This window comes from Sinocyclocheilus rhinocerous, unplaced genomic scaffold, assembly GCF_001515625.1.
Source record: "Sinocyclocheilus rhinocerous isolate Xijiao unplaced genomic scaffold, SAMN03320098_v1.1 scaffold3516, whole genome shotgun sequence".
Taxonomy (NCBI): domain Eukaryota; kingdom Metazoa; phylum Chordata; class Actinopteri; order Cypriniformes; family Cyprinidae; genus Sinocyclocheilus; species Sinocyclocheilus rhinocerous.
In genome coordinates this window covers 17,423-41,362 of record NW_015635508.1, presented here as the reverse complement: position 1 = coordinate 41,362, position 23,940 = coordinate 17,423, and the positions used below count along the sequence as shown (strand labels likewise).

Genomic DNA, 23,940 nt, shown 5'->3' with positions numbered 1-23,940 from the left:
GAAAAGTTTCGATGGCAATGGCATTTTCTTCTCCGTATAAAGCGCAACTCTGCTTTGTTTACAGCAGTAACCAAGGAAACGCTATAGTGCGGTCGGTTCATAAGCAGTGTTGCCAAGTCCGCGTTTTTCCCGCGGAATTGGGCTACTTAAGACTGTTGCCGCAGGTTGTTGTTCATGTCCACGGGTTGAAGCGACCCCAAAAAGAAAATCTGAATTCTGAATCAGCTATGATCGGCGCATCACTAATTAAAATACTAAGTAAAAGGCCTCAAATTTGAAGCACAATCTGGGATGTCTTTTTCTATCAATTCTTCAATAGGTAGATCTTGTCTTTCATAAAGGCCGAGGTCAGGGATCTTGGGCCTAAAAAGGTTGGTCACCACTGCTCTAAACAATGTAATGACATGAAAAAATACTAACTTCACAAAGCTTTTTTTCTGGTTCTCAGGAGGATATACCAGGGGACTGTGCCTCTTTGAGGGCATGGGGCTGGAGACAAAGAGGGGGCCGACTCGGGTCCAGAGTGCTCCGGTTCCTCGGCCCATTTGATCAAACTCCAGATGCCTCCTCTTCAATGAATCCATCTTTTCCTTCATTCAGCAACAACTGCAGTGAAGTCCAAACAGCAGCAAATGGTTTCAAGTGGGAAGAGTGAAGCGATGAGCACAGGAAATGAATCGAGTTAGAGACGCACGCAAGAAGAAGAGCGAGACGACAGTAGAAGAGACAGAGAAATGAAAGAAACAGCTTGAAGTTAGGAGCAGTTAATATGGTATTAAAAACGAGGAGAAACATCTCCATCCAGTGCATGTTAAAACCACTCCAGTCAATTCAATGCAATGCAACACTCAGGAAATTGCATAAATGTATATCCTAACAATAATTACGAGAACAATGAACAACACGACTTGCATCATTTCCAACAACAAATAAAAGGAAACTCAGCAATACAATTTATGTCGACAGAAAAGGATCAAAATGTAAACAAATTCACTCCTTCTGTTAAAGAAACAAGAAAAAGAGGTTGTAGGATTTGTCCGTGTCCTCCACTCTTTTGCCGCGTCCCTTCATACTAAGTGCAACTTAGGCAGTGTTAGTCTCCATCTTTGAATCAAAGTTCCCGCCCTCCAGTCCCTTCATGAAACGACAACCGCAGCGCCCCTGCAGGTCATCTGGGGTGCAGCAGAAACCGGTCCAGGTACTGCGACATGGCTTCCCAATTCTGCCACAGAAAAGCCAAGATTATGACAAGGAGCAATGTGGAAAACGTACGGCTACGTGTTTTCATCAGCGGAACTACACAGTTTGCGACCGTTGAGACGAACACTAGGAGTACCGCCATGACGGCCAGCAGCACGTTGATGAGTTTGCCGAGTAAAGTGCGTGCTGTGGCGTTTTCCAAACCTTCCAACTGAACCACTTGCTGTTGCTGCTGTTGAAGCTCCATCTTAGAGATGCGCGTTTGACAGGCCTCCAGCGCCTCCTACAGGAAGTGAATGAGAAAGGTGTTATGAGTAAAGCTGCCTTGTCACAATCTCTGACCAACATCACACCAGGGGCCTCATTTATAAAATGTTGCGTATAAACCGTCCTAAATTTGTTCTAAGATCATTTCTCAAAAGTGCATAAGTGCGATTCAGAAAAAACGAACGTGCACACAAAAACACGTATCTCTTCCAGATGTGACATTTATAAATCGCAAATGATCTTGAAATTGTACGCAGCTGACTGGTGTCAGACCTCCGCCTTGTAAACGCCCCCTAATTAATATTATTACCATATAAAAGAGCACACGCCAATATCCGAATTTCTATGCTTGAGAATGACGTGCAAAGAAAAAAAACTTTACTGCGTCTGAAATTGAGGTCCTGCTGGCGGAGGTAGAGGTTCGTGCGGGGACGCTTTTTATTTAATAGTCTGTAATTATTCTGTGGACAAACAATGTGTGTGGGGTTATATTTTTCTATTGACTATTATCAACTACTTCTAGAAACAACAGAAATAATAATAATAATAAAACAATTAGATTTCCAAAAGTAAGAATAAACTACGAATTCAAGTAAAATTTTCAGTCATCTTATAAAACGTGAGCCATCTTACTTTTAAAATCACTTGCTATGACAACTAATAAAAAGTTTAGTATCATGAAATTTTTGCAAAACTTTAAAAATCATTATTGAAAGAAAAATTGGACGGTTCATATCATAATAAAATAAATTATTTTATATATTTTTTTGGCGTTTTTGCCTTTTATTGATAGGATAGTAGTGAGACAGGAAGCGAAGTGGGAGAGAGGGGGGATGGGATCGGGAAAGGTCCGCGAGCAGGGACTCGAACACGGGACGCCCGAAGCGCAATGGTGCTACATGTCGACGCGCTGCCCACGAGGCTATCGGTGACGACGTTTTCCAAACCTTCCAACTGAACCACTTGCTGTTGCTGCTGTTGAAGCTCCATCTTAGAGATGCGCGTTTGACAGGCCTCCAGCGCCTCCTACAGGAAGTGAATGAGAAAGGTGTTATGAGTAAAGCTGCCTTGTCACAATCTCTGACCAACATCGAGCACACGCCAATATCCGAATTTCTATGCTTGAGAATGACGTGCAAAGAAAAAAAACTTTACTGCGTCTGAAATTGAGGTCCTGCTGGCGGAGGTAGAGGTTCGTGCGGGGACGCTTTTTATTTAATAGTCTGTAATTATTCTGTGGACAAACAATGTGTGTGGGGTTATATTTTTCTATTGACTATTATCAACTACTTCTAGAAACAACAGAAATAATAATAATAATAAAACAATTAGATTTCCAAAAGTAAGAATAAACTACGAATTCAAGTAAAATTTTCAGTCATCTTATAAAACGTGAGCCATCTTACTTTTAAAATCACTTGCTATGACAACTAATAAAAAGTTTAGTATCATGAAATTTTTGCAAAACTTTAAAAATCATTATTGAAAGAAAAATTGGACGGTTCATATCATAATAAAATAAATTATTTTATATATTTTTTTGGCGTTTTTGTCTTATATTGATAGGATAGTAGTGAGACAGGAAGCGAAGTGGGAGAGAGGGGGGATGGGATCGGGAAAGGTCCGCGAGCAGGGACTCGAACACGGGACGCCCGAAGCGCAATGGTGCTACATGTCGACGCGCTGCCCACGAGGCTATCGGTGACGACATAAAATAAATTATTACACGATTATGGTCTCCGGTCTGAAAAAAACCTGCATGTGATTTGGCATTTCTTTATATTTACACAGTTTACTAATGCTGCTCAAATGTGCAATTAATGTACTGACACAAAAATATATAGTGCATTTTATACAAATATAACTGATGTAAATGACAAAAATAAAGTTTAAGGCTGATGTCTCTATTCATTTTCACAGAAGCAAAGCAGCAGATGTTATAAATAAAAACAGTTAATGTTATTGAATAGAATATATTAAAACCGTTATTGCACGACATAGGCCTATTCTTATAGGCTACACAGACAAAACAGTCGGAGATGCGTTTATGTTTTTTTTTTTTTTTCTCCATTTTACGCATTAGTAGTAAATCAAGACTTCGCAAGTTCTCTTGTAAAATAAAATAATAATAATGATAAAAAAAACAACAACAACATGGAAAAAACTGTGTACAGAAAGCTAGAAAAGGAATCTCAACATTAGGCTACTAAAAAGGTCAGTTTAATCTCGCAAAAACTCCCGTTAATAAAAAATCTGACTACACTGCACAATTAATCTCTTACACTGCATCTTTCCACATCAAAGACCGTTTTTATAAATATGAACGTTGCCGTGGATTATTTTAGCGTATGTACACTCTAAGATCAGATCTGTGCATACGCACATTTTATAAATGAGGCCCCTGAAATCATTTATTTCAAATGGAGACTAGTACGGGAGCAGCATTGAGTTATGATCATAAGTGTACTGTATGCAAAGGATTTGGATCTGATTTGAGCTTCCGTGGCGGTGAAAGATTTGAAATTTGTGATGTATTCTAATCAAAACTATGAGCATGAGATGAGAATTACCAATATTTTTAACATTATTCCTGTAAAATCTGCAGTTAAGAATCATTATGCTCGGAATAAATATTTTATAATATAATATTTTATTTTATTATATTTGTTAAATAATTATTTGCGCTGATTAGCCCTAGAAAACCTACATTTTTCTTTCAGATGTATTGGTTATTTGTTTTTCTCAACATTAGGCTACTAAAAAGGTCAGTTTAATCTCGCAAAAACTCCCGTTAATAAAAAATCTGACTACACTGCACAATTAATCTCTTACACTGCATCTTTGTTGTTTATGATGAATTCGGTGCTTGCACGTACACCGCTTTTATTATTATTGCAGCTTAGATGTTCAAATAGTTGCAGTACTCCGACTTTGCCACAAGAAAAAGTGTGTACGCCTGCTCAGACCCTGACGTGGCGGTAAGTACTTTTCCACATCAAAGACCGTTTTTATAAATATGAACGTTGCCGTTGATTATTTTAGCGTACGTACACTCTAAGATCAGATCTGTGCATACGCACATTTTATAAATGAGGCCCCTGAAATCATTTATTTCAAATGGAGACTAGTACGGGAGCAGCATTGAGTTATGATCATAAGTGTACTGTATGCAAAGGATTTGGATCTGATTTGAGCTTCCGTGGCGGTGAAAGATTTGAAATTTGTGATGTATTCTAATCAAAACTATGAGCATGAGATGAGAATTACCAATATTTTTAACATTATTCCTGTAAAATCTGCAGTTAAGAATCATTATGCTCGGAATAAATATTTTATAATATAATATTTTATTTTATTATATTTGTTAAATAATTATTTGCGCTGATTAGCCCTAGAAAACCTACATTTTTCTTTCAGATGTATTGGTTATTTGTTTTGTGTGGATATATTTATACATTTAATATATTTATTCATTTGACCATAATCAATAAGCAGAGGGTAACAGCTGCCACGGACAGCTGAACTATCCCTTTAAGAGATAGATAACATGAAGTGAATGCAGCTGATACACAATTACCATTCCAGTTATTGTAAGACTTAAATGCTAGTAAAGTGTAATAGAGCAGAACATGTACATTTTAGCGGCATCATACCATTAAGAATAAGCCCTCAAAGAGGACTGTGAGTGAGTTGCTTATGGATTTCATTATGAAAACTAAATTAGAAGACTAAATGTTGTCCGTCAGATCGATACAAAATAGCTTAATGATAACAGCTAATGTTCTTTCCCATCAGAAAACTTGGCATTAACATTCTCCTGTTTCACTTAGAAGTCCATACCCGAGCTAAGACTGGTTTAAAAACAATCGTAAAAATATCTTTGAATAATCAATTTTTATAAGACTGATCCAAGATTTCTTTTTTTCATTCATCAGTAAAAATTTGTGAATTAAATAAAAAGTAAAGAGTCCTAGAGGAGTTCAAGACATCACAGTCCACTAAAATATGCTTCAGAGATAATGGACTCTAGCATAATAAATAATTGCCAGTGGGTATAGATAATGTGATCCCAATTAAACAAATAAAAATGACATAAAATTTTTAAAATGATAAATGTGCTTAACAAAACCACTAGAACTAAAATTAAAATGAAAACTGAAAATATATAAATAAAAGCTAATTCAAATGATTAATAAATACTATACTACTATAAATAAAAACAAAATAACACTAATGTTGGACATGAGTACCTGTATGTCTCTGGCTCGTTCATAAGACTGATAAGCAATTTTCTCCTCCATGCTGGCCAGCTCCTGCTTCAAGTTGATAATCTCATTTTGATGCAGCTCTGTTAAATCATTCAACTGCTCCTCTAGACGTTCACACCTAACACATGCACGTAAAAAATGAGATAATACAACAAAATACAAAATGGGAGAAAGGGGCCTAAAAGACTAGACAACTAGAACATCATCATCCTCTCCAGCGCTTTCTCAACATGCATGCCGTTTTGACTGTGAAACCTTCAATCTCTACACAAACCTACATAGACCACATAGCAGTGCCAGCAGAATCAGTTTCTATAGTAACATGTACCTGTATCTCTCCTCTTGCAGGGCCTGCATGATTTCTGTGTAGTCTCTCTGATAGTGGCTCTTAAGGTTTTCAAAGGATTCTTCTAGTCGACTCTGGTTGTCCTTCAGTTCCTGGATCTCGTGCAGCAGTGCATCAAAGCCAGGGCTCTGGCCATGCTCCAGTGTATTACCCTTTGAGCTCGGAGGGCCTCCAGGAGCCCCCGTGGCACTATTTGCTCCTGCTGACCCTGACGTAGCGCTGGAGCAGTCGTCCTCACTGCCGTACTTTGGGCTGGACTGTAGCTGCCCAGGTCCTAGGGTCCTAGTGCCTGCTGTCCCTGTACTTGTTACAGGCTCGTCCCCTTGTTGTTCATCCAGAGAGTCTTTTAGGGCAGAGATGTTGTCTGCACTTCCAAACCTGTTGCGGATGAGAGAGGCAAACTCACGAGGTTTGGACACAACTGCTCCTGCGGCAGAGTGAGTTGCCTGAGAGATACTTGAGAGTCCACCAGTTACCTGAAAGAGAAAAATTATTTAGTCAATTACATTTATCAGTGACACTGAGTTGTGAGCTTCTGATCGGGATGGGTTTTGTGGGTGGATGATATGAAAATCACTGTCATTTGAAGTTGCAAAAAAAGGTTAAAAGTTTTAAAGGTTAAAAGAATACCAATCTGAAATTTGCTTGTATTTTACGACTGAAGTCTGGTCAAACATGCCTTAAAAAATCACTAACAGGGTAACAGTGATACAAAAGCACTGTCCCAAAAGCTAGTAAGCCGCCTACCCAGGCACCATTTTAAGGCATCATAGGCATGCTTCCAAAACATAGGCTGTTCTGAAAGGTAGGCAGCAACATTACAAAAGGCAACATTGAATTCTTCTCATAGAAGGCAATACCAGAATGTGCTGCGACAAGCTCAGAGAAAAAAATTTATTGAAGATGGTGGACCATTAATAGTCATTCAATATTAAAAAGTATCAATAAAAATTCCATCCTTTTTCCAAACTGCTCGCCCTACAGTATGTAGCTAACAGAGTGTTTTTAAGTGAAGATTTGTGTGGCTTTTACTAGGGCTGCATGATATTGAAGAAAAATGTGATAACTCGTGAAAAATTATTTTTAAAAATGAAAATGAAGCAACATACATGTTTCACATTCTTTTTTACTCTGAGATCATCAAGATGGCATGTTGATCACCCTGCATATGCCATCGGAGGACACGCACACGCCCAACTACCAGTAACATGCCCAATCTCTGCTATCTGCAGTGAACTTTTGTGACTTATTGAACTATTAAACTCATTCAGTTATGGCAAGCCTTTGCAATCTGCATGTTGTAATTTCTACATTTGTACAATTGCGATATATCTGGTATCCCTAGCATGTGTAGTCACTAATGATGCTCTATTTACGTTAGGATACTGCCTTAAGGCTGGAAAACACTACACAGATTTTCAAATCTGAACAGATTTTAAAACACTAGGCAGCATACACTTGCAGACTTTGTAAATGGTTACAGAGGAAAACTGGGCATGATACACTAAACCACTGAGGATCACACACTACCAGACTTTTTAAAATCATTCCAAATACAACAAACTTGTTTCTAGGAGACTTATGACAAATAAAAACAATGTGTTCTGAAATCAGCTCAAAATATTAAACATGTTTGATTTAATCTGGATGAATCAGAGTACAAAGCTAAAAAAACTGTAGTCTGTGTCCATCATACACTACTCAATTTTATGTCGCATTGACTTGTCCAGGCTGCAAAATGGGTCTAAAATTTGGGCAAAAGTTGTGTAGTGCATTCCAGCCTTTAGTATGCAGTAGGCAGTAAGGAAGCGCCTTATGTTTAGGAAGAGATTCTTGTGGCTCCATCATTTAAAATCTAACATTTTATTACATTCTTTCATTCACTGTAAAGATCCAAACCTGGTTTGCTGACAGAGTACATGACTGGTCTAAGCTGCATATGATTAACTTGAAAAGTCCAGTTTGATCCCCTTAAATAAATGAAACATTTCAGATCAGCACGCATCTACTCCAACCACTCCTAAACACAACCTTCAACGTACCACACTGTAAAGAAAGTCTTTACCTTGGCACCCACATCCTTCAGACCCTGGTGCATGTCTCGCAGGACATCTTTGGGTTGGCGTGGTATTCCGTTGTGCTCCACCTCTCTGAGCTTGCGGTGGTAATGCTCTAGCTTCCTCTGCAGCTGCTGGATGGTCTGCGCAGACTTCTGGTTTTTCTTCTCAAACACTTGCTTGATGCGAGCGCTCTGCTGTTTGTCTGCATTGTTGGCCAGCTTCAGGTACTCGGCTACATTGTCATCTCTTGCCGTTTGTTCGATTTTGATCTGCTCTGTGAGTTTGAGGATCTTCTGCTGCAGCTGAGCAATGGCCTGCTTGGTGCGCTGAGGGTCTGGAGTTCCATCCACTGAATCCACACCGTACTGACCGCCGTCTGAACTGGTTGACAGAGCATTGGGAGACACGGCAGGGCCCAACACCTCCAAACGATCTTGCTGTGAAGGGAAGAGTGAGATTTAGTGCTGTGCAAATAAAATCATGTATTTAGAGTTCATGTTACTGCATTGATCATTTAGAGCTGGCCCATGATGACCTTTGATTTGGCTCATTATTTACAGATTTACATCTTTTCTAAGAATGCACAATATTAGTGTCATATCAGTTATCGGTATTACAGATTTTTGTCATTTATTAAGTATCAGCTATTATTAGATTTTAATTTTTTTCATACTCATTCCCCCATTTTTTAAAGGGGTCATATGATGTTGCTAAAAAGAACATTATTGTGTGTAATTGGTGTAATGAAATGTGTTTATGCAGTTTAAGGTTAAAAAAACTTATTTTATAATAACATTATTTTCCACATACTGTACTTTATTGTTTCTCTTTATTGTTGATTTTTACTAAGCTATTGTAAATGATGTATTTCCTCAGCGACCAGCACGGATCAGCTCTAGGCATGACGAAGCAGATATCGTCCTCTTTTGAAAGGCCAAACAAAGTAGTTTCGCTTTCACAACGAAACACACAGCGTCTCCACGGCGGCGGCAACAATACTACAGCGAGAATAAAAGTTTCGCCTTCTTTCTTTGCGTGAACATTTGGGCGGCGTTATGCAAATCTTCCCACATCGTGACGTAGACATGTGGGGACGTGTTAGAACGAGATGTTTTAGGTAGGCGCGGTTTACTCAACTTTTATAAAGAATATCTCTTTGGATTTGAGACTTTAGTCTTTGCAACTTTACAGATCTTCTTTATGCACCAAGAGCTTGTAACACTTCATTTAAAAATTTAAATCGCATCATATGACCCCTTTAAAATGAAAATGAGTGCTAGATGATTGCAAGGGTAATATTTTAAAGCACAAATATTTTAATACTATTAAATATAACCTTTAAAAAAAAAATCTTTTTTTATTTTTATGATTTTTTTAATAGTGTACCTTATAATGATTTAATGCTTAATTTGACTAGTAGCATTTAAAATGACTTCAGTTTTTAACGCTTTCTAATACAAACAAAACAGAATTTCAACCCATTTTTTTTTTTTTTTGGTTACTGACCAAAACATGAATATAATTATCAGTCAGAATTTTTACATTGGTGCATCCCTAATCATTTACTATGGTTCACCAAATAAAGAAGACGGTAATCAAAATAAGCGCATTTCTGGTAGTGGACAAAAGTGGCAAAAAGTTTCATTCAATTCAAATAAGATATTGTTGTGCACTGCAATGTATTGAACTGGGATGGTGACCCAGCCCTAGAAAGGTAATAAAATAAAAATGTTTTCTTAAACTTAAGAAAAAGAATAGATTTTTCCTACAACAATAGAAAGAATAGAAATAAATTACCATTAATGGTGGTTCACTTTCAGTGCAGTCCATCTTGAAAGACCTGCCACGTTTGAACTAAGTGAGTGACTACACCGATTTCAGGTGACGTTGACAGTTTGGACCTCTGTACTATGACATAGCCCTCAAAGTTCTGAGATAATGCAGGACATTAATTGATTTTAAAAAAAAGGCACACTGCACCACTTCAATTGAAGATGATGACAAGGGAACCAACATTAAGGAAAAAAATGAAGTTTTTTTTTTTTTACATTCTTTCTCTCTTTTTTTGTATGATTAACATACTGTGTATAAGTAAGATTTGGTCATGTTAAATCTTTAGTACAACCCTGCAATGAAATGAACTCTGTCCCTCCACCCATTGACAGACAAGTCGAAACCAGATTATCAGTGATATGGCCTTCACTGATCGTAGATAAACAGCTACGGATGATCTAAGCATCCATTAAAGTCATTATAAACTGCTAAAACCCCACCAGCATCGTTCGATCATGAAAAAATGAATTATTATTGCCAATAAGATCAGGTGTTTACTGCCAATAAGTTCCCCTATTGCAACTTGATATAAGACACATGGGTAGAATTCCCAGCTATGTACAGGAAAACTAGGTGAACTGATCACATAGGCCGACTGCCCATTTAATAAGACCCAGAAGATGCCTGTAGAGACATTACAGCTGACTTTTGATGCCTTTTTCACATCTAACTGGTTAAGAGAGGATTTTCTCCCCGTTTAACTGAGAATCACAGTTCTGTCTGATTAACAAAGGTGTTAAAGCCTCTTACAGAGCTGAGCTAACTCCGTGACAAAATAAGTTGACCTCAAGTTTCACTGACAACAAAACTAAGCTGTAAAAACTAAACTGTAATCACAGATATGGGCTAACAGATGGGAAAAACTGCAGTATTTTTCAACTTAAACAAACAAACAGCACACCATACCCAGCAAATAAACGTAAACTCCATTTACTGAGCTAGCCAGGCTGAAACAGTGGTCTGAAATGACAGACTCAGACAGAGCTTATGTCTGGACACTCCCCTGAGAGAGGAACGTTCTGGATGGTGCTGCTAAGTTCTCCAACAACAGGTGAGTTGAATCACTTTGGCAGTCACCCAGACCATTTAGTGTATCTGGTAGAAATGCTTAGCTGTTGAAAAAGACATGCTTAAAAGCATAGTACTATGAACTGTAAGCATAATTACCCTGGAGAGACTTAATACAGTAGTCTTGGTCAAAATTTCTTGTAAATGAATTTTGAATGCTATTTTGAGTGAGCAGCAGGAAAAACATCTAGTAATGGAGAAAGGCTAAGCAGAAGTGTAAATGGTTTTGCAACTATCTGAACTGCAGTTCTAAATAATGTTGCTGCACCTGTCATGCAAGAGCAAACTTAACCTTGACTGTATCCTTGAGGACAAATAAAAGCAAACAGCTACCCCTACCCCACATCCTGGTTGGAAAAAAAGCACGAAGGCAATGATTTCGACATTATGCTCAATGCTGCCTACAGAAGTGCTCTGAACTGAAGTGCATCCAAAGACTTGGCTAAATATAGCAGGGCTTAAGAACATAGTGACCTGCTACACAAGCTACCTGACCTGTGAATGCTGTCAACTTGTCCATCCATCCTGGAGGTTTCTTTCAGACAGATTTCCATCTGCCCAGATTGCTGTTAAATTCAAATCTACCTTCCCATCCCTTTCAAACAACCTACTATTACCTCCTATTGAACACTGATCACGTTTCCCTTGGCAAAATGATTACTAGTCTGTACAAGGCAAGCTGGAATATTTTGTAAAACTCAACATCAAGGATTTTTTTTTTTCTGTATGCTCGGTCGGGCCAGTAGTTCAGGACTGCATTTCCCAAAATCACTAAAAGCCTGTAGACTGTAAAGATTGTAGAGACCTTTAAAATTTTATATTATTATTTTTATATTAACATTTGTAATTGTAAAATTCCTCATTTAAAATGTATGATTTTTATGTTGTTTAATATGCATTTAAAATGTTTTAATAGCATTATATATTTTTCCACAAATTAATAGAATTTAAGTTTTATTTTATGTTTAATATTTTAAAAAAATAGGGCGGGGGATCTTTTTACTTTTATTTTAATTTTTTTACTGCCCAACATCACTAAATATTAGTTTAAAACTTGTCTGTCCATGAAACCTTGGGAAATGGTAGCTTGGCTACCAACAACAACCACCAGAGAGTAATCGTTGAAGAAATCACCTTGACAAACCTGTGCCATTCATGTGGCACTTACCCGATCAGCCTCCTCAGTGGAGTGGTACCCAGAGGTCAACAACATGTCCGAAAAAGCTGGGCTGCTGGGTGTATCAGTGGTGGAGGAGGAGCGTGGCCGTCCTGCCTGTAGCAAGGTCTCCTGGGTACTGCGCCTGTGGATCTGGGGGCTGCCTTTCTGGGGGGCCTCCCCTCCCCCCCCTGATTTGCTGCGGCGGCTCTGCAGGCTGGTCCCTCTCTTCATCATGGGGGGGCCTCGAATTTGCTGCAGCACGCGGCTCAGAGCTGCAGGGGGTGCGGAAGCGTGGGGTTCAGAGTTAGGGGCAGCAACCGTCACGGCAGGCACTTCCCCCAACTCTGGCCCCGCTTCTGGGGGCTCAGGGATGGGGCCTGTGGAGGAAGAGGCATAGTCGTGCGGCGAGACGGACGAGCGTCTGCGCTGAGGTTGGAAGAAGTGCTTCAGGCCGTGGCCCAGCGCGCCCATGTTCTCCAAGGCATTGTGGGTAATTTTGGACAGGCCATGATCAGGCTCGGACACCCTCCTGCTTGCCTCCCACTCTGCTCGACCCCCAGAGTCTGGCTCCTCCACTCCAGGCTGCTCGCTACCACCCTGGTCCATCAGGAGGCGCCAGTCTCACTCAGAGGGTCAGCACAGGGGTGGGGTCTAGCTAAGCCCCGCCTCCACCAGCCCTCTGATAGGCAGTTTCAAAAGCCAGGAAGCAGAGGGTGGCAGCAGTCAGGTGGACTCTGAGAGCGTACATGCATCTGTGGTTTGGCGCAAAGTCATGCTCGTCTACCACAGAAGGAAAATAAAATGGATTATGTCATGCAGCTGTGAGCGATGGAACACAAGCAACAACTACATGAGCTCAAATCACAACAGCACTGCATTGGTTGGCTCAGAGGCAAAAAGATGCAGCTGACAGGTGGACTCTGAGAGCGTACATGCATCTGTGGTTTGGCGCAAAGTCATGCTCGTCTACCACAGAAGGAAAATAAAATGGATTATGTCATGCAGCTGTGAGCGATGGAACACAAGCAACAACTACATGAGCTCAAATCACAACAGCACCGCATTGGTTGGCTCAGAGGCAAAAAGATGCAGCTGACATTTTTTCAGCTTAGGCCTGTTGCATGGATTGCATTTTCATTCACGATCATGTCTTGCCAATATACTAATGAGAGTGAAGGCAGAGGTCATGGATTAAATAAGCCACACCTTGAAGGTTCTGAGCCAAACAACTAAAACTACATTAGCAATATCACTATTGACAGACCACTAGCAGTCTATAGCCATGGTTGTTGCCAAGCGAATGAGGTATGACAGAACTAGAAAGAAAACATGTGGGTGCCAATTTCTGAAATACTCGAAGAGTCTCTGGGTCAAATGATGTTAGATCACTTCTTTAGCAACACACAGTATTTTACACAATTTCAGACCCTTTAATGGGAATCATTGCAGAAATTTCTTAAATCATTATCAAAATCCTTTGTGGATAAGGTCAGAAGCATGAACGCTATGTAGGGCTGCACGATTTGAGGGAAAACAAATTGCAGTTGCAAATGAAAATCCAAGTTAGCTGTGCTTGTTAGTAGGATTGTACAATTTGGCTAAAATTGAGTGATTATTCATCAATATGGCTATAAAATAATAATTATTATCGTTATATTAATATTACTACCAAGAAATATATAAAAATTACTAAATAGAAACTAAATAAGAAATAGGCTATTGCTATTTAAACTATGTAAAAAATATTTAAAAATATGTAATAGAATTCTACTTTACATCACAACTGTAAGATTACAATACTAATATTTATGGCTGTCTTCTAAATATTTAGACGTTAAACTATCAAACTTCTGTTTTGCTGGCAAGTGCTTCTCATTACAAGTATGGGAAGATGGTTGGCGCATGTTCCAACATGCAAGTTAAAGCAACCCAGAACAGATGCAGAGATGGAGTTTGTGTGGAGCTGCATTTACTGCGCACCAAAATGCTCTGGGACGCTGCAAACACCAGTGGAAAATGAAATGCTACCATGATTCACTCTGAAACATGCAGCGCATATATTTATTCAAATAAATTTGTAATTTGATCATGTTCGTCACTCTCTCCCCGGAGCTTACATTGCGCCTTCCGCTACACCTACGTCATTAGCTCGAACGCCTTGTCGTGAACGCGCCTGCTTGAGCGACTGGAAGTTGGGAGATTACAGTTTATACATTTTAAAAATTCAATATTTTTCTTACAATGCGTTCGTTTCGCTTCAGAAGGCCTTTATTAACACCCCGGAGCCGTGTCATCGCTCTAAGCCATAAAGGTTTTATTTCACTTAATCGTGCAGCCCTAACGTAAAGCTAAGGTGAGTAGAGGTGATGAGTTATGGGTTTGGCGTTGTTAAACACAAAAGTGAAATTAGGCGAGGTGACAAACCCTCAGCGGAGCCGAGGGAATACTACAACCCCGGGTGGCCTAGCAACCAATCATTTGTCCATCAAGCGCAACCCATCTAAAACTCAGTTCAGCTTATTTGTTTCAGACATGCTCGAATTAGTTTAGATTGACGCAGAACTATATTCACATTGGATCACAATCTCGAAACACAAATATGACATATAGTAACAATGACCAAGTAAATCATGTCTCCTACCATTAGTCCAGCCTGGCCTCCACTGGCTCACAGTTCAGGGTTGGCTGTGGAGAAAAATGGTTGTCAGATGGGACTCAACTTATTATGACACACAAATTATACATGATAGTCATTCACTTCAATGGTACAGATTCACACAGTGGCAACAGAGTGTGCTCATAGTTGGATTACGATGCATGATTTTGGCAGCCATGGTCATGTCATTTCCGGGAACATTTACATTACATTTTTGATAATATCATTAGATGACAGTAGGCCTGTCACGATAACAACTTTTTGTTGTGCGATATATTGCCCCAGAAATAATTGCGATAAGCAATATTATTGTCATTTTAAAGACCATATTATGCCACTTAATATATAATCATAATGTAACAGCATAATAATGCAAGAAGGCCTTCCATCTACAGATGTTTCCCTGACCTTTTCTCTGTAAATGAAGGGTGCACACTATTGCTGAAAAACACAATCACTACTTAGCAGTCAGATGACCGTATGCACAAAGGCACAGACCCCTAAACAAGACCATATCTGCAGATGAAACCTTTTTTTTTGTAGAAGCATTTTTTAAAATTTGAACTTTGCAAAGGGTAAGAAATTTGGCGAACGTTGCATAAAAACATTACAAAGTCTAAAATTAACCTTTATAAAACAAAGCCAAAGCTTCAGGTGTGTTGAATTGAGATGTGTTGAGTCTGTTGGTGGAGCTCAGGCTTAAGATGGGCCTAAGAAAGAGAGAATAACAGCCAGCTGTAATCCTCTTTATTCAGCTTACTTCAGCACACATGAACCCTCTTACTGCACTACCACAGCTCGCCATAATAACTTCAACAGTTACCGTCCAGTTCTTCATCAGCCTTCGTTTCATTTTCCATTTGGATTCCAATAAATTTCTCAATAGCGTGGAACAGTGTCCAGGCACTTTTTCAGCATCCTTGGTTCTGGAAGAATTTTTCCCATAGGGATTTTTAAAAAGTCTTTGTTAAAGCGATATGGCTCAAGAATCAAACTGTCCAGTTACAAAGTGAATTGCAACATTAAAAACTTTGATTTTAAGCAAAAAAGTATTTGAAAATTACAAAATAAACAACAAAAAGTGTATTTAGCTTTAAAGGGATAGTTCACCCAAAAATGAAAATTAGCCCATGATTTACTCACCCTCAGGGAATCCTAGGCTTGATTTTTAAAAATTTATAAACTGTAATCTCCAGCTTCCGTCGCTGGAGATTAGTTTATACATTTTTAAAAATCAATATTTTTCTTACAATAACGCATTGTTTCGCTTCAGACGGCCTTTATTAAAACTTTAACACCCCGGAGCCGTGTGGAGTAGTTTTACGATGGATGGATGCACTTTTTTGGGCTTCAAAAACAGGGGCACCATTCACTGCCATTATACAGCTTGGAAGAGCCAGGACAATTTTAAATATAACTGCGATTGTGTTCGTCTGAAAGAGGAATGTCAGATACGCCTAGGATGTCCTGAGGGTGAGTAAATCATGGGCTAATTTTCATTTTTGGGTGAACTATCCCTTTAATGAGGGAAAGAACTACAATCTTCTGAAGCATCGCGAATGAAATATTCAAATGAAAAACGATGGCGACATATAAAACTATTGATTTAAAGTTGTTTTTAAGTTTCAAATATTTAAGTTGATTTCAAAATATGGATCTATGTTTACACATTTATATATACATTTATAAAATAAGTTGAAATAATAAGGGATGACTGCTTCAACAAAAGAATATACCATCAATTAACAACCACCTCAAAGTAGGTCTGTCTTCAAAGGTTTATAAGTTATCGTTCAAAATCAATTCTCCTATGGAGAAAATTAATGGGATTTTTACTTCCAGAACCTGACTGTTGCACTCTATAAAGAGTACTAAGTCATGAACCAAACCAAATTAGCTTCAAGATGAAATTACATGCATTAAAACTTTCTCAATGAAAACACATTTTGTATCCAAATTCTACTGTTGCACATTGTACCAGTGGTTTAAAGCACTTTATGAATGTCAACCTCACCTCATCTTGAGTGTTCTGGGAAATATACAAATGATTTTTCTTACCCTTTGCAAACAGGTGGCACTGCCAAAAATCATCTTGCGAACATAAATCCATATCACACCAAGATCAACCATCCATGGTCAAACAGAAAACAAGAAACACGTTATCAATCCAGACTGCAAGCCATACACCTAGTTAAGCAGGAAACAAACCCACACCTAGTTTAGCAGTAAACAAACCCTGACCTTAATTAGTTCAGAAACAGTATCCTCCAGATGTGGGAGTGGTACGACAGCAAGGTGACACACGCAGTGAATGAACAGTCGTGTCTGTGAAGCTTTACCCGGAGAGGAGTGTTGATGTGTCTGTGTCTTACATGCATAATTAAACGGACGAGTGACAGAGTGACGCACATGCCTGGTACAGCTTTTCTATAATAACACAATCATATTCAACACAACAGCAGTTTAACAAACCCTGCACACACCCAAGAACACCCTGGGGTGCTGTCACACCAGTTCTATCAGCCCAAAAAAATGAGTGTAAGGACGGTAACTTCAGAGACTTTCTTGTCACCAGTCTGTTCTAGTAGTTTAGAGTTGATATTTAACTCTCCTTCATCTCATAATGGCAGAAAAGGTCATAAGCCAATAGTGGCATATGTGACATGGGCCTGTGTGCATATTACAATGGCTGCGTTTACATGCAACCAAATAATCCGTTAGTAATCGGATTGACGGCTCAATCGGACTGAAAAGCCTTCATGTAAACACCTTATTCGATCCGATTAAGCATGATCTGAATGAAATTTCGATCGGATTGAAAGGGGTGGTTTACTCCTTTTCTTATACGACTGAGAGTGCATGTAAACACTTGATCGGATTGAAAACCGAAACTTAGAGGACTGCGCATGTCCAATGACGTAGAAATAATGACGTATGACTCGCAGAACGAGCAATTCTTCCTGTTGAATAAAGTGTTGTATATAAATGAGTGTCCTGTCATTATAAAACTCTCTTTTCACTCATCATCTGTGAAGTGGAGCAGGACAACCTCCAACTAGGGCTGTCACGATTATGAAATTTGGCTGACGATTAACTGTCTAAAAATAGTCACAGTTGTTGCGATTAATTGTCTGTTTTAGGGCTTTGGCGATTATGCCGATTATCACGATTAATTGTCTGTTTTTTATGGCTTTCATTATATAATTGTGATTAATTTAATGGTTCAGTTAATAATTATGATGTTATCGTTTAATCTTTTTTTAGTTATTATTTTGCAGTGTAAGATTACATAGAGTATTCCAAATTCTAAGAATCGGCCAATACCGATCCAACACCAGCGCTATTTTTTTTTCTACATGTGAGCACTGTGTGTTCAGGCGCTGCCGTTCTCAGCACCGTCAAAATAAAAGTCCAGCCACGAACGCATCGGCCAAACAGAAAAACTTATCGGCCGATGCCGATATTTGAAAAATGCCAAATATCGGCCGATATATCGGTCGACCTCTAATTTAAACATTAAATGTAAATGTACATTAAAATGTAAACATACAATTTAACACATTATACAATTTAAACATGTTTATTCTGTTAACTATTTGTATTCTTACAAAATACATTCATGAAAATAAGATATAATAAGACAATAAGAAAAAGAAAGGCTTCTAATAATCTTTCTGTGTGCAAAACTTTGTAATGTGAAATGCTTCAAACAGAGCAGCACAAAGCTCTTATGCACATCCAGGGTGCAGAATGGTGCACTTGAAGCAACATGGAGTCGCAGAGCTTATGCACATCTTGGGTGCAGAATGATGTGCTTGAAGCAACATAAGTCACAGTGCACTGCACTCCACGCGGTACAAACAAAGAGAAGAGAAATGAGAGAGCAATGAACTCCAGCAAGATGTCATTTCTTGTGAATCCCCAGACCTTCATCTACACATCAAGTATTAATTATAATGGGATATCATCTTGGAGAGAGAGTTTTACCGTGCTGACTGTCACAACTGAACGTGACGTGCTGTTTGAATGCTGAGCGTAGAATGACTGACAGCTGCAGCAGAAGGAAGATCAATTTCTGTAAACTTAAATTTAACAATGTAAATACAATTCTGTCCCTCACATTAAGATATGGAATGGCTTCAGATGATATAGGCTATACAGTGCATGAAAAGCAAACTGGTGCTCTTCTGTTTCTTTTGGTGTATGAAACCCCCTTGTGCCGTATAAAAAGCACAATAATCAACCACGGTTAGATCAAATAATCGCGATTAGACGGTTATTTAATTATCGCGACTAGGGGTGCTCCGATCAGGATTTTTGAAGCCGATCACCGATCGCCGATCACAGAAAGCAGTATCTGCCGATACCGATCTTTTTAAAGCCTTCTATTTATCATTTATAACTATTTATAGGTTTGTGAAATTACGTCTCAAACGAGGTTTTCAAATTACTTTATAATTTATTTAATAAAGAAATACGAAAGTGAGTACCTCACCTTCAGCATTATAATTATTTCACCCACGCCGGACAGAGACTGAGACGGTGCCGCTGCATGTCATGCCAAAACTCTCACAGCAGCCTCATCAGCTTGAGATCAGTTTTTGGAGATCGGCCTTTTTAGAGACCGCCGATCAATCATCCCAATGTGATTATCGGCCGATAGTGATCGGTAGCCGATCAATCGGAGCACCCCTAATCGCGACAGGCCTACCTCCAACCAGTCCTTGTTATGGATTCTCATCCACAGATGACTGGGTTTGGGTGCGGAAGGGGCATATAACTGCGTGATAAATATAAGCAGCATGGCACAGCGGTTTATATGCTCATTGTCACCAAATTATGACCAGAAATTGATAAATATTAAGTCTGCTGTTTAAAACAAATAAAGAAAGTGTAGGAGAATGGTTATTTGAAGCTTGTGACATGTAAACGTGCACAATGTGAGAAAGCTCTTAAACATTGTAAAGTTGGCCATGTAGTTTTTTTTCCCTTTATGTTGACAGAGAATATTTTTTTTAATTTATGCATTTAGCAAATGCTTTTATCCAAAGTGAATTGCATGGTATTAATTTTTATGTGTTTCCCATAAAATCCAATCCATGACCTTGCTGTTGCTAGTGCCATACTCTACCAGGCAGCTGATCTACAGGAACTCAGTTTGATATATGATTCGTTGGATTTGATTCAAAAGCAAATTTTGTAAATTCAGTTTGATTGTACAAGTAATTGGATTCAGTAAAGGAACTATTTTTTTTAACATGACACATTATCTTGAACACTGTAACACACTAATCATGGTGGGTTGCTAAAAAAAAACAAAAAACGTGCAAGATGCAACACAATGACCAAAGACATTTACCTGCATGTGTATGGTTACAGCAGCAGTGCTTTAAATGGGGATAAATTTAAATACACATTTTCAAATTTTCTTTTTTAGGTTAACTATCCCTTTAAAAAAGTACTACTTGTCTTGTTGGAAAACTAGTTGACAATTGTGAACTAATACATGAAGAATTCAGCCTGCAGCCTTGTGCCTATAAGACAGATATTCAGTAGAATAGTACCTTTATTTGTGTGACATTGTGTAGATTCAAAATATTTCTAGTTATAACATTATCACAGGGCCAATGAAAACCTAGAGGCCCTGCTGGATAAACATCCTTATTATTTCACCCTGTAACCTAATTTATCAAAATAACTATGTAAATATTTAAATACAATACGCAATTTTAAAAAATTGCAAATTCTATCATTTAAACTGATCATAGAGGCTTCATTAATTAAGTCATATTTCAAGATGGATGCAGCACATCTGCAGATTTGTAATAAGTCTATCTTGAAAACAATGAATTGTTCCACCCCTTCGCCTTCAAAATCACTGTAATTTCTGTGGCTGAAATGGGTCAGCTTATTCTCTCCATCACTCTCTCTCCCAGTCCCGTTCTTATAGCTTCCCAAGGTCACATTACTGTCTGTATGTGTGTGCCTTTGAGCAATAATACAATCCACTACAGTCAAGACATTCAGGACACTCAGGATATCCAACAACAGTGGCATTATAATTCTCCATCCATCTATCTGCCAGTATGTTCAATATAAATTAATTTGCAAAACATTCGTTACAAATAGGGCTGCACGATAAATCGAAATGGAATCGAGATCGCGATTCGACAGAAGCTGCGATTGTCATGCGTATCTTTCAGTGAAGCACGGTTTTGTGATCAGCAGTAAATCTCCATCCAAAGGCCAGAGGGCACTCTTGCGCTGAAACTCCAAATACGCCTCGCAGAAGAAACCCAGAAAATGCCTATCGCTGCAGCTGAATAAACAGAAGAATCAACTGCTTTCATTGATTCAACGTGACTAATAAACACACGACTACGGCAATATACGGTTTATCTGAGTTCTTATTATTATAATTTTCATTAAAATAAAGTATATTTATAATACAATGCCTTTATCACTGCTTAAATACTATGAAATATGTTGCATGCCTTATTCTGTGTAAGAAGCCACAACCTCTCATATCAGGATTTATTTCAAACACTCGACTGACGTTATGAAGTGAGTTTAGAGTAAAAATATGTTATTAAATGTGGTATTTTCACATGCTTTCAGATAAAGCAGCATTTACTTCACAGAGCCGTAGTTCACTGAGAAGCTATGCAAACAGCTGTCATTATCGCGAACAATTTCTTCGATTTCAGAATCGCTACAAAACTAGATTTTTACTTTCATGATGAAAACATAGAGTAAGTGCTTCTTTCTTGTACAACATTTGCTACCATGATGCTATATATGGTCGCTAAGGGGTTCTGTGTGCTTTTTAGGGTGTTGTTATGTGGTTTCTAGGGTATTCTAAATGGTTGCTAGGCAGTTGCTTACTTGGAGAGGTTTTGTACCGTATAGAATAAAGGAACCATTTCTTCGATTTCATAATCGCACAATAAAATCGTCTACGATTTTTTTCCGTAACTTGTCAGTGAACTACGGCTATGTGTAGTAAATTCTGCTCCATCTGAAAGCACGTGATGATGATTTCCTGCTGATTACAGAACCGGCATTACTAACAAAATGCGCATGACAATCGCATTCGATTAATCGTGCAACCCTAGTTACAAAGTCCTTCCTAAATCAAAAATGTATGTGATGAATGACAAAACTCTCCATACCTTCAGTTCCAGTCATCCTGCTCAGTCTTCTTCTCAACACAGAAATATGATACTGTGGATAAATCTAACAGGAAATCCAGAACTGAAAATAGACAACAGCCCTCAATGCTGGGTAAGCTGTCCTCTTGACACTTCAGTCAGCTTGGCCCTCATAAATGTAGAATTATCATCACATGCTGAAAAGTATATAAAAAAGCATATAATTAATTAAACTAGTAATGTCAGACCTTTTCTCCAAACAAATGTGGAGGAAATACTTGTCCAGTAACAGTACATAATATCATGTATATCAATGCTACTGTGTTAAAAATGACAAAAACTCGATCAAAATATATGAAATTTATATTTAACTAATGGTCCATTTTACAGCCAAACAACCATGTGTAAGAATTTCACGCAGAAAGCATATAGAAAACGCAAATGCAAGTCTACATATTAAACATGACTGTTAACTACGGTTTTACAACCACCTCGATGGGTTGGTTTAGGCTACATGCGGCCCATCTGATGCTAAACATGCTCATAAAACAAAAACAAGATTAAAATGACATGTCAAAGCCGGCAAACACAAGACTGGCTAAGTGAATGAAGCTAACTCTCTCGCTGTACAATTACAACTCGAGCTGTCACTGAAAGATATTACGATGACATGTAATACGGAGGGTTAAAACATGAATACAGACCCATTTCACTTTATGAGACAAACGGATGTGGCTGAAGGCTGAATTAATCCGATCATTTTCCAGGGCGGTCCGTTGATGTGTTCGCTAGCTGAGTTAGCTGCCCGGCTAGCTGGTAAATGGGCAGTTTACGCCCAACCCAGGCTAATACTATTAGGTGGTCGATATAACGCTCCGCTGCACACGATCGTCAGCAAAGACTGATAAAACATCGGAAACATTGCGCTCAAACCGCTCGAGCGGAAGGAAGGACGACCAACCCTTCAAACGCCTGTCAAAGTCATACACAAACAGCCGACAGCATCAGCATCGGATCACGCCAATGAGCTTGTTTGGGTGGCACCACGCAATGGGACCTTGTATCAGCAGCATACATACACGATATTTACATGCGAGTGGGTGGCTTGCGATTCCGGTTGATTTGTGATTATACTATTTACAAATGATCTTTTCAATTATCCCCATTTTACTATCTCATTATTTGATTATCTTTTAAATGATCAAGCACCCCTTACGTGGAAGATCAACTATTTCTACAATAATTAATCATTCATTTCAATATAACTGGTAACAAATCTATTTTGTCATATTGATTTAATAGAGATACAAATAATTATATAATATCAAGTGGATGATTACCTGGTTGATTCCTTTCAAATATTCCAGGATTGACAACTCTTTGGTTATACTTTCTGTAGACATTTTGACTTTATTTTATGATTGTAATATTGTTAAATATTGTTTTTCTTTTGTTAAAACCTTTAAATTGCGTATTTATCCATGTGACAGATATTCTTTCATCTTACGAAAACAAAATCGACAAAGGTCTTGAATTTGTTTACTTCATTTTATTAGCAAAATCTAGTATTCATAAGCAAAAACTCGCTCAGTTATTCTACTTTTATGATGCATAAAGTGCACATTCAGAATATTGGATGTGTGTGATTAGGAGCGGATAGGTTTCGGTGATGTCTGACCTGCTGCACCTGATCTCCGCTAACGTCATCAGCATACAGGCTAAAACCGACTAGCTCGCTAACAGCTCAGCCAACAAACTGGCCGACTGTGCCCATCCCCACATTCCGAACTACAACTGATCGGCGACGGCTTCGCATCAACGCTGTCTATGTATTGAAGGCAAAAGCGTGAGCGTTTTGTGGTTACAACTTACATGAGGGCTGAGAGAGAATTGTGCTGATATCCGTTAATTTCTCCCGATGGAACACTCCCG

The 23,940-nt window shown here is 38.6% G+C and overlaps 1 protein-coding gene across 3 annotated transcripts; it reads right to left on the bottom strand.

Annotated features, from left to right (window-relative positions):
* Positions 1-406: 406 nt before the first annotated feature.
* On the bottom strand, positions 407-23,940 carry LOC107746889 (transmembrane and coiled-coil domains protein 1-like). Of its 3 annotated transcripts, XM_016561216.1 has the most exons (9): positions 23,881-23,940; positions 22,030-22,205; positions 14,843-14,886; positions 12,211-12,473; positions 8,147-8,578; positions 6,064-6,557; positions 5,718-5,853; positions 2,415-2,493; positions 407-1,404 (listed from the first exon to the last, which is right to left on the bottom strand). In XM_016561216.1, the coding sequence occupies exons 4-9, from the start codon at positions 12,433-12,435 to the stop codon at positions 1,169-1,171; spliced, it is 1,602 nt and encodes a 533-aa protein (XP_016416702.1). In that variant the 5' UTR covers positions 12,436-12,473; positions 14,843-14,886; positions 22,030-22,205; positions 23,881-23,940; the 3' UTR covers positions 407-1,168. The 3 variants fall into 3 exon arrangements, with proteins under 3 accessions (XP_016416702.1, XP_016416701.1, XP_016416703.1); XM_016561215.1 differs by lacking the exons at positions 14,843-14,886; positions 22,030-22,205; positions 23,881-23,940 and having other exon boundaries at positions 12,211-12,826; XM_016561217.1 differs by lacking the exons at positions 2,415-2,493; positions 14,843-14,886; positions 22,030-22,205; positions 23,881-23,940 and having other exon boundaries at positions 407-1,483; positions 12,211-12,826.